This window comes from Micrasema longulum, unplaced genomic scaffold (genome assembly GCF_059751315.1).
Source record: "Micrasema longulum isolate JH-2025_06_02 unplaced genomic scaffold, ASM5975131v1 h1tg000321l, whole genome shotgun sequence".
NCBI classification, from domain to species: Eukaryota; Metazoa; Arthropoda; class Insecta; order Trichoptera; family Brachycentridae; genus Micrasema; species Micrasema longulum.
Genome location: NW_028277525.1, coordinates 169,381 through 185,684, shown reverse-complemented (window position 1 = coordinate 185,684; position 16,304 = coordinate 169,381). Strand labels below are relative to the sequence as shown.

The following is a 16,304-nucleotide window of genomic DNA, read 5'->3' as shown; positions in this document are numbered from 1 at the left end:
TAAATTATGGTTAATTAAAGCCATTCCCTATAATAATTCCATTTTTCCCTTTTTAAATCTCTTATTTTTTTATGTGTAGTGACTACACAGCACCGTGACGCGCGGGTGTATTTAGGACAGTAAGGGAAAGGTTAACCGCACACTACACAAGCTTCTATATCCAGGTATAATTTACTAATGAATCTTATCCTATTTTATTTTTACAGTGTTTACTAAATGTTAAATCTAAACATATGGAGGTAATGAGTCAATTCTTTTTGTCATGTTGTTCTTGTGAAGATGGGAGGTGTGGAGTAAGATGGATATGATATTTAAAACTAGACAGGAGTGGACTAGAGGAAATACTGTTAATTTGGTTATTTAAAAAAAAAATGTTAATTGTTAATTGAATCTCTAAGCTTTTTTACTGTAAGTACAAAATGTGACAAGCAAATGTAATTTACCTTTCTTTTTATGATAGCGTTTTACTAAAGGAGTGTCCATCTATAATAGCTGTCACAACACAATTGTAAAGACAATAATTAGAACTAGATGACTACATGTCAATTAGCACCAATCAATAAAATAAAGATATAAATTTCAAGGGTTATCACAACCTGTGTATGCCAGTATTGACATGAAAAAAAAATCCTTAATTTTTTTAAATAATTTTATTAATCAATATTAATATTCATCATCATCATAAAGGTTTCCGGTCTTTTATCATGTTTATATATTATTCGCGCACATAAAAAAATAATTAAAAACAAATAGCCTCTTAATAATTAACAACACTACGTAAGTAATTTTTTGTTATATTTACAGGACAGTGATGAAAATACCTTATTTAATTGATTTTAAAGAGAAATTAGACTAAAAGTGAAAAAATTTAAAAATAGGCGACAGTTTATTTATAAATGTTTGATTTTAATACATTTTAGGTGTAATTTAGTTGAGCTTTTTAATAAAATAAGCAGTTTTTTCATTGTCCTGTAAAAAAGCCAAAAATAGTTAGGAATACGCGTAGTTGTCACGAAATTAGCTGCTCACGGTGGAGTACTGGGACTAACCCTTATGTACGGAAGTGAAATATGGCATTGGAAAAACAAGGATGAAAATAGGCTAAATGCTGTAGAAATGTGGTCTGTGAAAACTGTATAGTATAATAGGTGCACAAAGGTCGAGATCCGTGCATCCTGCGGCTGAGATAAGCACTATTGACAAAATAAAAAAAGGCATTCTGCGTTGGTTTGGACGCACAGAACGAATGTACAGTGAAAGAGCAGCTAAAAAGATTTCCAATATAAATAATAATGGATGCAGAAGACAGTGACATGCCATTCTATCGTCTCTGAAATGGCGTGATGGTATGCTTTTTTTGTAAAAACATGGCGGCCTCTGTAATGTGGTGGTTAAGACGCTCCTGGCCTGTTGTGGTGCAAATAAATTTAAAAAAACATAAAATACACCTACTAAAAGTTATTAAATATTTGTATATAACCACTTACTGACTTTTCTGTCTACCGGTTTCGAAACGTATGTCTCAAACAGCATAGAATATTTTCATAATTTAATCAGTGCATGTTTGTCCTAATCAGTGCATGTGCTTATTAAAATGCATATCGTGTTGGTTTTATATATTTGTGCAACAACTATGGTGAAGGTGTATAGTGGGTTTTGCATGTTGGTTTGCATATTGGTTTAATTGGTGTCCTGACAAAGAGACGAGTACATCTCGAGACCGGTGACATAGAAAAGTCAGTGAGTGGTTATTTACAAATATTTAATAACATTTAGTAAAATGTTTGACCACACAGTTAATGCTTTAAATATTAATAATATATAATACACCTGTTTATAATTTTAAAGTGCATACAAGTATGGTGTAGCAACTTAATACGTGCCGTTTGTCCCATGGGGCGTGATATGTCTTGTTTTCAGGTAATTCAAATATGCTCAATTCAAACCACTATAGAAAATTCATTCGCTGTCACAAGAAAAAATAATAATAGCATTGTAATTTTTCATTTTTATAAAAATAATTATAAATGTTATAAAACTTGAAAACACAATTTTTAGGGTGGTACTAACATCCTTATTGAAAAATTTTATTTCATCAAAAGTGAAACACACACCTACAAAATATGTACTTATACAATCTTTATATGGAATCTTTTATCATAATAGATAATAATGAAGTTATCAATCACCTACTAAAGTTATCTGTAAAATAGGTTTATGAACAGTATACGGCCAGCACCACGCAAAGAAACTAATAAAGGCGTACTCGCAAAGGTTTGCTTTCGACCTAAAAAGGTCAGCCGAAATCAGGTGAGGGGTATCACTAGAGCCCGCCCAGGGCAGTACAGATTTAATAAACACCTTGCTAGAATGAACCATACAGAAACTTCTAGATGTAGGTTCTGCAGTGCAGACGAGGAAACACCTATACGGATTTTTTAATATTTTTTTTTCAAAAATATTTACAAAATAGTCTTAAATTAAAGTCCTGCTGAGTTGCATACATACAACTCGTCAGCAGCTTCTAATAAATTGCTTCGATTATTCATACATAACCTACATTAATAATCATTTTACTTGAAAAACATTACATATTACATTATCAAAAATTAAAAACTATCACTTATACAAAAAACTTTTTTCTATTAACCACAATTTTAGCATACGTCTCACTCTTGTATTTAAGTCAGTATTTTTAATATTGTTTGGTAACATGTTAAATATTGAAGGTGTATTGTATTGCAGTGTCCTTTTGCCATATTTATTGCAATATATAGGAACAGCTAGCCCTTCCATACTAGTAAACCTGGTATTGTAATCATGTACCAACTTGTGTTTATACTCGGAGTGCGACGCATGCTGACAAATTAAGTTGTACCAAAGTAGAGCCCTAACAGATAATTTATTTACAGATTTATACATCAATGATATCGAAATATTATATCTTTAGCGGTATACATCTTTATGTAGTAGCAATTTCATCATAGAATTCTATGTGAATGTGATGCTTTATATCATAAAAGAAGTCACATCCTCAGAGGACTACTGAATCGGGTCGTGGTTCCTTGGCAAGTGTTGCGGACTCACGGATCAGAGGTCCGAGGTTTAAACTCCACTCTACCCCAACATAATTTCCATTTTCTAATAGTGAGTTATTTACAACGTTGGGTAAATTATAAGAACGCTAAAATTTATTTGGATTTTAAAAAAACTTGAGGATATTAAAGAGCTCGCATCCTGTCTAAGTATTATTATTATGGGCAACTTATATAGTGCCATTTTCATCATATAATACCTCAAGGTCATTTTAAAAGTGACTATTTAAATATCAATTGAATTTTAACTTAATATTTATAAATATTTTTATATTTATATATTTTTTTTTTTTTGTTCCTTTACAATATACATAAGAGGTAAAACAGAGTATACAAAAAATAAAGGATAATAATATAGCAATGAAATACATATTAACAGTAAAAATAATGAACAAAAAATCCCACAAAGGCATGGCCTGTTCGTGGGTATACAAGAAATGTTTATGAATTTTTGCTCTTATAATAAATAGACAGGTATAGTATATTTTTTATTATTAAGAAAGAGAAAATATTCTGTAAAAGATTATAAGGTAATTTTTTATTTTATAGCAATTAAAAAAGGAAATAGAAAATATAAAACAAAAACATAAGAATATTCCTTATTATTAAAGGACAACAAAATATATCATAGAAAAAAGGAGTTAATATCTTTAGTTTGAATCCAGGATAGTGCGTGTTTTTTAAAAGAAGGAAAATTTTGAATGTTTGGGATCAATGAAGTATTGTCAGTAAAAAAAGAATTAAACAATTTTGGGCCTTTAAAATATACATGTCTCTGAGCTAGCCTCGTTTTACAATGTGGTATTTCTAACACACGATTCCTTCTTTGACTTGATCTATTTGAATTACTTGTTAATACATTTTGGTTCTTAAATATATATTTTAAACATTGAAAACAATATATTTGTCATATATCTAAAAGTTTAGCTTCTTGGAACAAATGGAAAAAGAGAAAAGAGCGATTTTTGTGAAGCGTTATTTATAAGATAAATTTTTGAACAGTTTCTAATGGTTTAATATGGTTGTTATAAGCTCCCCCCATTCAATTATTCCATAGGAAAGCAATGACTGTACAAGTGCATAATATACCATTTTAATAGTATTTAGCTGGGCGTAAATACTTAACCGTTTGAACACATAAGTTAAATATCTCAGTTTAAAATGAAGTAAGTAAAATAATAATAAAATCACTGTTGGCAGTAGTCAACAGGCCTTCCGTTCCACTAGAGGAGTGTTCGGCATTTTGTTCTCTACTTTGGTTTATTTTACCAATTTCCTGCGCTATATTTATCATGTATGATACTACCAATCAATTTCAGGAAATTGTAGTCACACTGCAGGAAAACTCAGCATGATACACAACATGATACATAGAGAGAAAGTCTAAAACTGGTAGTCCCAGAATGGAAAAGGTCCACCTCTCTCGGTAGGCTGTTTAACAGACCCATTATCCTCCCCACAGGCATCATCATTGGTAAAATAGTCCAGTGTTCAGGAAGAAAAAATATTCAGTCAATTGCTATGAAGAAATATCTCCAAACCGAACAAAAAAAACGAAATACTTCAGGGTACCTGCCTATATTTTCTAATTTATTTTTATAAATCCCCTTTGGCTTAAGAAAATAAATACGTAACATCTAATCTAATATATTTCAAATAAAATAATAACCAAACACATAAACTATTTATTCGAACATCCAAGCCAATCCATTCAAATGGTGAAACTAAATTATGAATGAAACTAAAATGATTTGCAAATAACAAACCTTATTGGGGCACCAGCAATGACAATAATTGTTAAGCCCGGAAGTGCAAACATCCTCTCACTAATTCATATCCTATGTAAAACCATAATGCCCGTGAAATTAATAAACACATATGTAAATTAGCTCATGACACTACAGGTAAACACAGATACTTCTGAATAAAAACGAAAAAATGGGTTGGAAAAAGTATGAAATAAATTTCTTACGGATACTCACTTGAATGATTTGATCCATATGTGTTATTTGCATTGTTAATTTCGTCGTTAAACCGAGTATACCCGTCCGAAGGAGTCACGGGACTCCTAAGTGTAGCCATTTCTGACAAATTTGTCGTTTTGACAGCTGACGGATAAAGTCATAGGATATGTCATAGATGTTAATAATAAAAACTCCCATAAACAATTTATATTTGTATAGACAATTATTCAACAAAAAAGTTACATATTATTTATTTATTTCGGATTTTTGTTTATCTTTTATATTATTTTGTACACTTGCCAAACACAAAATATCACGGGGGGTAAAATTAAAATATGGAAATAATAAGCGTTTAATGGGGTAGTTTGGGTATTGAGGGAGTGGCGACGAGGTTAAGAAAATTATAGACGAGATTTGATTATCTCGGAGGCCGTGAAAAATCAAGTTCCGCGTTCGCGCGTATGAATAGACGGAAGCTGTCCGTCTCTCCGCTAACTGAGAGAAAACGGGAACATCCGCCGAACGGAAACTTGAGATAAATTAGAAGATCACGTCTTCCTGGTGCCTTATCAGATATGTGGAATAGAAAGTTTCTTCACCATGTGTTTCCCATATTTATTTCTCGTCATGATAATGCAATTAAGATTAAAACAAAATGAATTAAAGCCCAAAAGAAAATAAAGAAAACTTAAATCTATTCTGAAAATGAGTAAATTGGAAGTTAATTTAAAAAGCTTGAATGTTTATGTACCTTTATATCTTAACTCTAACACAATTTTATCGGTGGTTTCACTTATGTGGAGAGATGACGGATGGTGGTACGGATGCTGTGTTCGGACGAACACTTGCTGGGCGATGTCCTGGGCGCAGATCTGCCATGGATAGAGCCTTGCACGGCTCTCGGGATTCGGTCCCGTGGCGATGGTGACGGCGACAGCCAGCTGGAAGACTTGCCGGCCGTGGTTTGGGCACACACGCTGGCGGTGCAGGAAACTGGCGTTCCTTTGGAGGACGATGGATGTCCTGGATGTAGAGGGATCTTCGCGGCTCGTAGGCGGCCTCCGATAACCCTCGTGAAGCAGTCGGATTCCACGAGGTTTGCTACGTAGCACTGGCTACCCGTACTCTAACTTCACTTCAACTTCCACGACTCTCGACATTGTTGCATCGTGTCCGCGACCGAGGGTACGATCGTGTAGACCCGACTCACTTCCCCGACTGTCGGCCGACTCTTGATCGACTGTCATTCCCGACTGTTTTCCGACTTGTCTGTTCCGACTGTTTGGGGTGGTTTTATAACTCCCCAAATAAGGAGCTCTCTCCTTCTACCTTTCACTTATTGCTTAAAACTCATTGTCTCTTTTTCACACTTATTCATAAATACCTCGTCATATTTAAAACTAAAACATTATGCTCTGCATATTCTTTCTTATAAAACTAAAATATAATTAACTAAGATTAGATGTATATAATATTAAATACATTTAAAACTAATTAATTCAAAATAAACATACACTAAACATAGAAAATTAAATCATTAAACTAACTTATACCTACGAAGATTAGAAAAGGAATCATTAATTAATAATTTAGAAATGATCCGCCTTAGTATAGTGGTTGGCGCGTTCACCCACCATACTTGAAGTCTTAGGTTCAATTCCTGACAAGGTGGATGTAAAATATTGATTTCTAAATTTAATTCTACGCTGCAATGTTTTTATAGTTCCTTGACTGGAACCTGAAGAGTAAAACTAACCATCTTGCCTTCATACATAATATAACATAATTGCTGGTACGTTGCGATTGGCGCACTAGTGCAGTGCCTTATGTACCACGGGCGCAGATAAGAAAATGATGGTGCAAAAGTTAATTAGAGTTTTAAGTTAATATGTGACAAGTTGGAATAATCGGCGCGCGTACGAATGAAGATGTATAAAATTTGAAAAAGCAAGATTTGTATGTATTACTGAGGAATTAATTGTGCGTTTTATTTTGTTATTTTGATATAAGTTTTAAAAATACAAATATTATTTTAATGGCCATCGGTTTGCGAATTATTATTTAAAAGGTTATGTTTTTCTCCAGTGGAAAACATGGGTCGATATTTATTGTTTAAGTTATTATTTTTAATAAAAAGGGTTTCGGAATTCCAGGTAATTCGCCGCTTGGTCATTTGAATTTAACCTGAGGTATTGAATCTTAATTGACATTAGACTGAATATTTGCAAGTACTTAGTAACGGCTATAATATGGTTCAAATGTATTTATTTTTAAAGGCGGCAATTAAAATGGGGTTCTTTTTGGAATTGGCTAGATGAACTAAAATGTTATTATTATCTAAATGCATTATTGCTGAGAAACCTTAGATTAGAAAACAAAAGAATGCATTAGAAGGTTATATTTAAATTCATATTGAAATATTTTAAAATATCGCCGCGTTTTTTCCCAATACAAACAATGGTTGATTTTATAATCTAAAACAAAAATTACCTGCTTATTTTACGGGGAAAAAAGATTTTAATGTAGGAATATTTTAAACAGTCTGTATAGCTCGTATCAAAGAGCTTGACTCTTTTTTGGAAAGGTCAACATGGATATTTTTAAAAAATTTCTTTATGTATTTCGTATCTATCTATCTACGGACGCAGAATTCTAATTTATTTATATTGCATTACTACTATTATTTGAGGTATAATGGTGAATGGTGAGGAGTCGGGACATTTGACTACCATAAATGAGATTCCAAGTTCGTCTCCTAGAAGTGCTCATCTTGGAAAATCAATATAAAATTTTATTGGTCCTCATTGTCACTGCGTTTACCTACCATCCATGAGGGTTCGGGTTCAGTTCTCAAAATGACAATGTTTATTTATTTAAAAAGTTGCTTTTACATGTAAGGAAAATGTTTGATATCTCAATAAATTTGTATCGTCTGTGTATCGGACACCATTGCAAACCTATTTTAGTCATATTTCTAATTGTGTGTAGAATCTAACTAGAATTGTTTTTTTTTTTTTTTATAAAAAAGAAATATTTGCGTTCTTATGATTTACCCAAATGTTTAATTTTGAGGGCCATTTTCAACGAGTTGTAAATAACTCACTATTAGAAAATGGAATCGAGTTGGGGTAGAGTGGGATTCGAACCGCGGACCTTCGGTCCGTGAGTCCGAGACACTAGCCACAGGACCACAACCCGATTAAATTGATACTTAGATTCATAGTTTTTAGGATATTTATACAGGGGTTCTTTAAACCCTGTCACATCCGAAACCACAATGATCAGTATGAGCAAAAAGACATATTGGCATATTAAAAAAAATTATTTAGAACGAAGAAAATTTGTAAAAATAAAATATTATAACGAACAAATGGTTGCTAACTTCTGCAGGAGAGAAACGAGGAGGGGGGAGGGGGAATCTGACACACCGTTAACCATGCGCCCGCGCCCCCCTCACTTCAACCCTGCAGAAGTAAGCAACCATTTGTTCTTTTTAATATTTTATTTTTACAAATTTTCTTCATTCTAAATATTTTTTTTAATATGCCAATGTCTTCTTGCCCATACTTATCATCGTGGTTTCGGATGTGACGGGGTTTAAAGCACAACCTGTATAATACCTATATTTAATATTTTAATTTTTATATTTAAAAGTCCGATGCACTCCACTCCTGTTATTTAGAATCATTATCTGTTGCAAGTGTATTTTTTTCAGAATTTCCCAACTAACTTTCATTTTCACCAACTGTTTGAATATTCCTGGCGAACTGAGCATGCGTGGAGACGGTCTATTTACGCATTTTGTACTAAAAAATATTTTCTTATTTTTTAATGTTTTTTGTGTAAAATCAGACAAATAACTCAAATCCACAAAGGTTGGTGGTTACCGCGGCGAGATCGAGCTCTCGGGGCGTTCGCCTCATTCAAATTTTCTTATATTTATATAATTTTTGATATTTTATCGTCTCTAAGGTAGTGTAACAAAAACCCTTTGAAACATACAATTTTTGGATTTGCGCCAGACCGACTGCGGCACAGTTCAAGTTAGTTAATAATACTTGTGCAAATTGAAACAATAAATATTCAGTTCTTCTACACTGTTTTATTTACAAAGTCATATTGAAACAGTTACTTTCGCTCCACTCTTCAAGCTCCGAAGCTCGTCGAGCACTCTGCCCTGTAGTCTTATTTAACCACGTCTAGAGCCTGACCGAAGGTTCCTCCTGCTTGCAGACCGCTGTGTAAGCCAGGTTCTAAAAGTGACTAAAACCATAAAAAAACTTTGTACCTTTGTGTAGCTACGAAACTAAATTGTGATTGATATTACAATGCATAAATAGGTGGAGATTAATGATGAAACTATAATAGACAAAAAAAAATTAATGGAAAAAGATAACATTTTACCACTATACATACACATTTGGTAACTTTTTAATGCTACATTTATCCTCCTCAGCCTTCCTAGACTTATATATCCAGCAACACTTGATCCAAATGTCATGTAATACATCGACTTTCCAATTAATTTGTCAGAGATCTTCAAATTAATAGTTTGAATGAGCAGCTAAATTCTAAAATTGAGGCTTGATTTTATCCAATGACGTTTACTGATTTAATTACATTACAATACTTAGATGTAAAATTGTTTCAAAATAAAATGGTGTACATTTCCTTTTTGCTTTTGATAAAAAGATCCATCATCAATTGTTTAAATTATCTCCTTAAATATTTTTAAATATTGCCGGCGTTGACAATATTATTCTACATTCTACGCTAAATCAATATTTCTATGGGGAAACTCCAACCTTTTAAATAATTTTTAAAAATAAACTGGGATTCTTAACTGCCAGACAAATTTAACAGATTTTGGGAAAGAAATACTGTCAATAGGGATATCATAAGGAATCAATAGCGGAATGGTACCTCTATTCATTTTAGGCAGTGCATGGTAAATTGGCGGTAAAACCTATTCTAGATGTTTACACGCAAATGTTCACGTTGCACTGTACCATAAAATAAATATGGTTTAAGATATTACTTTCATATTCATTAGAATAATAAAACAGGATAAAATGTGTTCAACCGTTTAATGTTTAGAGCACAAATCACATAACCACAGTCCTTACATCGAGTAATAAAATAACCTATAAATCATAGTCCTTAGAACTTCATTCTGTGTGGGTATTGTGAGGAACGGAGACCAAACATGGCGGAGAAGTATTGGCGGAGGACCTTGCGCTCGGGGTGTTTCTTGATGATAGCCAGAATAGCGCCATCCACTGTCTTCTGGTCGGCCTTTCTCTGCTCGCTGGCCACATATTTCTGCAATACAAAATAAGATTGCAAGTGTCGAGTCAAAACTTATTTAAGAGACCTGCGGCCGGCAGTGTACCTTGTTATGGCTGACTCCGCTGAGCTCGACGTGCGCCACTTCACACCTAACTTAAGTTTCATTTTTATTTATTTTTCTGTTTCATTATATCTCCTGCATTCTCTTATTTACTACACTCCTATCAATATTTTTATGTACTGTAATTTACCTCTTTCTTGGCTGTGAAGATGTCTTCTCCTTCTTTCCTCTTTACGGCCCTCTTGGTGGACTTCTTGTTCTTCTTGAAGTAGGCGTCATTCAGGTGCTCGGGGACCTTCACGGAGGAGATGTCCAACTTGGAGGCCGTACCGATCACGTAGCGCTGTGAGATGCGTCGCATCGGGCATCCGTTAATCTAATCAATTAATACATAAATATAATACAAAGAATACATGGAATCACACACTTGTAGTCGTTCATTTAAAGAAAAACAATTTTATAATTTGAAACAAGTTGTGGCAAAGCGAGGTTTAAACCTCAGACCTTCCAATCCATAGTTCGTAACACTACCATGGGACCACAACCCATCTCCGTTTCATATATTTATTAACATATTTTGAATATAGATTTATTTTTAGTATTAAAATTTAAAACCATAATTTATTAAATACGTAAGTGAGAAACATTTATTTTTTATGGACACAGTCAAATTCATATGCATTGACAATAAAAAAATAATTTTAAAAAAACTAAAATTATAACAAAAAAAAACAAATAGCAAAGACATGCTTCAGTTAATATCATTTTATTATCAATATCTACGGCATCTATTTTTTCACTGTAAAATGAATTTAGGTTTTATGAGTAAAGAATTTGCGTAAACATCAAAGTATCACAGATAAAGACAATTATTGCAAAATAGACCTTTCTGGATCTGACAGGGTTTGATATTAGACAACACACATAAACAATACAGCATACTTTAACAAGACTTTTAGTTGATTGACGAAATATATCTCAATAGTTTTGTAACTTGCTGTTATGACTTTGGTTGTATATTTGGAGTTACCTTGAAGGGTCCAGTGACGAGCAGGAGCCCAGATGCCAACACTTTGAGGAGTACCACCCGCTTGCCCTTGTGGTGTCCAGCCAACAGTATGAGGATGGCTCCCGGTACCAGGGTCCTGCGAGTGCGACGGATGTGCTTGCTGAAGGTCTTCTTATATTTGGGAGAGGGCATCCTGAAATCATTCCTCTCATCAGGTGATGGACATAACAGACAGTATTGAAGAATACAGTTCTGTGTATGAGATAGAACCAGAACCCTGGATAGGCGGCATTCGGTCTTCACCGAGTATATCTGATCTCCAGTTAGCCTTCATAATGTTGAGTGCGACGCCTGCTATTCCTAGCCGCACCGCACCGCACCTCCAAGCTCTTTTTGAAAGCTGGCATTTCATAAACATTATATAAAAAAATTGAAATAAATTGCATTTATTGAGTTATTATTCATTTTCCACACCCATGGTGCATAGGGCACTGCATTGACACACCAACCGCGGAGTGTGTTGATCATTTGTGCACTATTAATGTGAAATAAGACACTATTACTATTGGGCAATGATGTTCTTATGGCGGACATTTGGAGCCAATGCGTGAACAGGGGTATTGCTGGTCGTGATAAGGGTGACTCACTTATCCTGTGTGGGGTAGAAGGTCTTCCTCTTCTTCAGGAGTACGGTACGGTTCCCTCCGTTCTTGTCTCCGCCAATCTTCTTCTCCACGCTGACGGGCTTCTTGACCTTAGGGGTCTTGTGGGTCTTCTTGCCCAGAAAACGGTACACAGCCTGAAACATTACCAATATTATTTGCTTTTTGTTAAAAGAAACAATTTCATCTCTAGCGAGGAAAACAGTCCTCTAAATATTGTCAAACTGAAAGAACACCATATCACTCTGTCTTTGCTTATATAATGTTTTGTCATTGTAAACAGATGCTATATTAATACACGTATGCAGAGACAAACCTTAAGGTGAGGAGAATACATTCTATTGTCTTCACCTTCGGGTTATTCTCTGCATTTGAAATTAGAATGTATTTTCCTCATCTTAAGTTTTGTCTCTGCATACGGGTATAAGTCAATAAACTCTATTAAAAACCAATTTTAAGTATAAGAAATATGTTGGTGTCAAATTTTTCAAAATGAAATAACTTTATATGTGCTATCTGAACAAATACTTTCAGGAATAAACAATTAATTTGTTACATGAGACGCGGCCAGCTACAATTTACGAAAAATATAAAGTTCCGCCTGTTCGTGCCTTTAGAGCAGGCCTGGGCAAACTGCGGCCCAATTTGCATTTTTGTGTGGCCCGCGAAACATAATCGTATTTCTGAAAACAAAACTATTTTTCCTGCCTTTAAAAAAAATTTTTAGAATTTATCAACTTATAAACATAGATCCTATATGCAGGCGATCACAGAACAGGGGAAGAATTGAGATTGTTATTATATGCTTTAATTGGAAATAAAAATAAAGAATGTGTACTGACTCCGCTAACTCTTAAAATGCAGTTGCATTTTTATAGTAGATTGTTTGAAGGATATAAATAATGGGATTTATTGTTTATCAATAAGTGTGTATGTATTGCGGCTTAGTGGTGAAATGGTCAGCGCGTTTGCCTGCCAAGCAAAAGGTCTCGGGTTTGATTCCCGACATGGTTGATATTTATGTAAAAGGGCGTTTTCACACCCGAATATGTCATAGTCCCTGGACTGGTACCTGAAGCGTAAGACTGATCATCTTATCTCATTGCTGCTATTGGTGTACCAATGCAGTACGCTATGCACCATTATGTGCGGAAAGGGAATGATGATGATGATGATATATATATTTCCTCTGATATAACTTGTACCGTGCATTTTATTTACTCTATATTAATTATTATTACAATGAACACAAAATATTTGGTAAAAAAATGTAGTTGTTTAAAAATAAATAAATATATGATATTATCTTAACTGATGTTTTTTTTTTTTATATACACAACCCTCTAATCCAAGAGATTTTTAAAAACAGGACATTCGACTAAAATTTAATAGCAGGGTTTTTTAAATCAACATTCTGTGCGTCTGTGTAAGTTTTGAGAACACGCCAGCACCAGATAATCGACCTATGCTTACAGTGACAGAGATTATTTTCAAATGCGAATGCCGTGCAATGTCATACCATGCGCTTATTCACAGATACTACACAAGCGCAATGTGTAAATGTATTGTTCGCGCCAGCTCTTTCCATAGGTATATGTAGGCATATAAAATATAATAAAAAACAGTTAATAATTCCATGCATAAATTAAATGTTATATTGGTAACACAAACCAACTTTTCTATACATCCCAATGGAATAGTTCCACTTATTCTATATTATTGATTTCTAGTATACGAGTTAGAATTTAGAATCTCCGTAAAACAGTATTTTTGGTAGACGCTTTGTGTAAACAGTCCTCAATTATCATCCAGAATCAAAGTGTTAAAAAGATGTAAACCAGTCCTGTTCTTCTCATAAAATTGACAGTGTTTGAAAAATCTCTTATTTTTAAAAAAGAAATTGAAGCCTTCCTACCATTTTTTTTTTATATATAAATTTATTGCATAAAATACGTATACATATTTAGTAACAGGGAATATATATAAAACTAGTGAATAGAAAATCTCGTTCTAAGTTTTTCTGTTTAGGATAGTCTCCATCTTACATGGCTCAGACGGTTATAAGATGGAGATTTTTTATCTTTTAAAGCATAAGTAGTTCTATACTAATGTAACTAATGTAAAAAAAAAAAAAACAAAAAAAAAGACTACTTAATTATAAATTCCTAGCGAATCAAATGTAAGAAATTAAAAATGATTATCATATAAATATAAAGTATATATATATGTGCCAAGAATACATGTTACTTAAACATAAATAATATAGTTTGGTAAATAATAAAAATTAGTGCTTTATGTTACAATTTGATGTTTTGTTTTCAAATAAAACATAATCTTAGGCTTAATATACATTATTAAATTTAGATTTAAAATACAATAAAAAGAAGATGCAAATTATTATTATTCAGGACTGCTACATTTTATTTTTTTAACATTTTCCTGACTAAGCGTTCAAAAATTACACATGATCCTAACGGGGGGGATTTTGTTAACTCAATACAACCCACATGTAATCCGCCCGCCGTTCATTTTCAATTCCTAATGCGGCACTTCATTCTGAAAGCTTACCCAGGCCCGATATTAAGACTAGCAAATAGCAACTTGTTCCGATTAAAGGAATCTGAATGTAAGTATAAGAAATAACGTCAATCGATAGGAATGAAAAATGTAATATTTACCTTCTTGTGGAACATTTTGGTCTTGGAAAACCTGACGATTCCAGCTCCCAGGTTGTAATTCCGGGTTCTCGGCTTGCGAGATTTAGCGACACCACCGGCAGCGGGTTTAGCGGGAGCCTTCGCCGCCTTAGCGGCCTTTTCTGGTGTTGGCGCCATCTAAAATTCCGAAAACGCTATTTGTTACTTCACTCGTAGAAAAACAATTCGTTTATAACCACAATTTACACCAATTTGAGAAAAAATACACAGTTTTGACACTTGATATTTGAGGTTAGAAAACACTCCTCAGCTTTTAACACGAAACATCGATCGGCATTAAATAATAACTCTTGTATATAAAACAATCGCCTAATTGATTTTTCGATGTACTTTTGATTCCTTGACACAAACTAAGTAAAATTCCACGTTGAATTATTGACAACATGCAATATGAAACAAAGTTTTCTTGTTGTTATACATGAAAATATCGAGAAATAAATTAAGAAATGTAAATACAAAACACTCTATTTTACAAAAATCACATTAAAATAGGATATTTCGAACGATATTTACATCGATTAACTGGATTTTAGAAGAAAAGTCAAAATTACCAACTCACAATATTTCGCACGGTATTGAAAAGAGCTAAGCTAGCGCCGCAGCGGCAGAAACACAAAACACATATCCGGTTGCCACTGTACAATAAATAAAATTTCACGTAAGTACCTAAGCAACCTTAAAAAATATAGATGCATAATGTAATAGTAATACATAGGGGATACGAGGGATGAAAGTAACATTTTTTAATTTAGTGTTCATAAATTTCGTTTGCTCACAGTTATAGAAGTCACTGTTTTTTTTTTTAACATAAACATATATATTTTAGTTCTTTTGCTATATGGATGATTTTTAAAAAGTTGACGGTTTTTGAAAAAAAAATAACAATGCAAATGGTTGCATTTGTTACAATACCTAGCGAGGGTTGTAACAAGGCATAATATGATTATTGTAGCATGGTAAACAAAAAACGAAATAACACTAAAAGTACTTAATTTTAGTTTTTTTTAATATTCTATGAAGCATATTAAAAAAATAAACAATGGCGCCAAAACGAGCTGTATAAAAAAAATAATTCAACAAACATAGCTTAGTTCATTGTGAGTGCGAGGTACATGAGACCACAGTAGGTACTCTAAACAATGCGTCCACTTTTCGTATGTCTTAGTACTTTCATTCCTCATTTTTAACTTCCCAAAATCAGTTATTCAAATCTCTATAATGAAAAACATTATTTAAAAGTAGATTATTTGTGATACAAAACGTAGACAGATCTTCATACTTAAACATTAAAGACAAATAATATTGAAAATACTTTCTGTATCCAAAGAAATATAAAGCATTGAAAAAAATACAGAACACTTAATTTAAGAAAAAAATGGAATATGCGTTTTGTTTGTTGGCCTCGTGATCAGCACGTTTGCCTACTATGCTAGAGGTCTCGGATTTGATTCCTGTCATGAAACATTGCTTAATGTTTACACATGAACATTTTATTGTTTTTGGACTG

The 16,304-nt window shown here is 33.2% G+C and overlaps 2 protein-coding genes across 4 annotated transcripts in view; both read right to left on the bottom strand.

The window, feature by feature from the left end:
* LOC148282523 (two pore calcium channel protein 1-like) overlaps positions 1 to 5,198 on the bottom strand; it is a 28,095-nt gene extending 22,897 nt beyond the window's left edge. Inside the window, exon 1 of the mRNA XM_088224932.1 lies at positions 5,078 to 5,198. Coding sequence (XP_088081058.1) covers positions 5,078 to 5,177 — 100 coding nt within the window. The 5' untranslated portion in view covers positions 5,178 to 5,198. The remainder of the gene's footprint in view (positions 1 to 5,077) is intronic.
* Positions 5,199 to 10,132: 4,934 nt separating this feature from the next.
* Positions 10,133 to 15,439, bottom strand: LOC148282522 (large ribosomal subunit protein eL6-like). Of its 3 annotated transcripts, none has more exons than XM_088224926.1 (6): positions 15,357 to 15,439; positions 14,759 to 14,914; positions 12,066 to 12,217; positions 11,440 to 11,611; positions 10,600 to 10,785; positions 10,133 to 10,381 (listed from the first exon to the last, which is right to left on the bottom strand). In XM_088224926.1, the coding sequence occupies exons 2-6, from the start codon at positions 14,912 to 14,914 to the stop codon at positions 10,220 to 10,222; spliced, it is 828 nt and encodes a 275-aa protein (XP_088081052.1). In that variant the 5' UTR covers positions 15,357 to 15,439; the 3' UTR covers positions 10,133 to 10,219. The 3 variants fall into 3 exon arrangements, with proteins under 3 accessions (XP_088081052.1, XP_088081053.1, XP_088081054.1); XM_088224927.1 differs by having other exon boundaries at positions 15,311 to 15,431; XM_088224928.1 differs by having other exon boundaries at positions 15,349 to 15,424.
* Between the last annotated feature and the right edge of the window lie 865 nt (positions 15,440 to 16,304).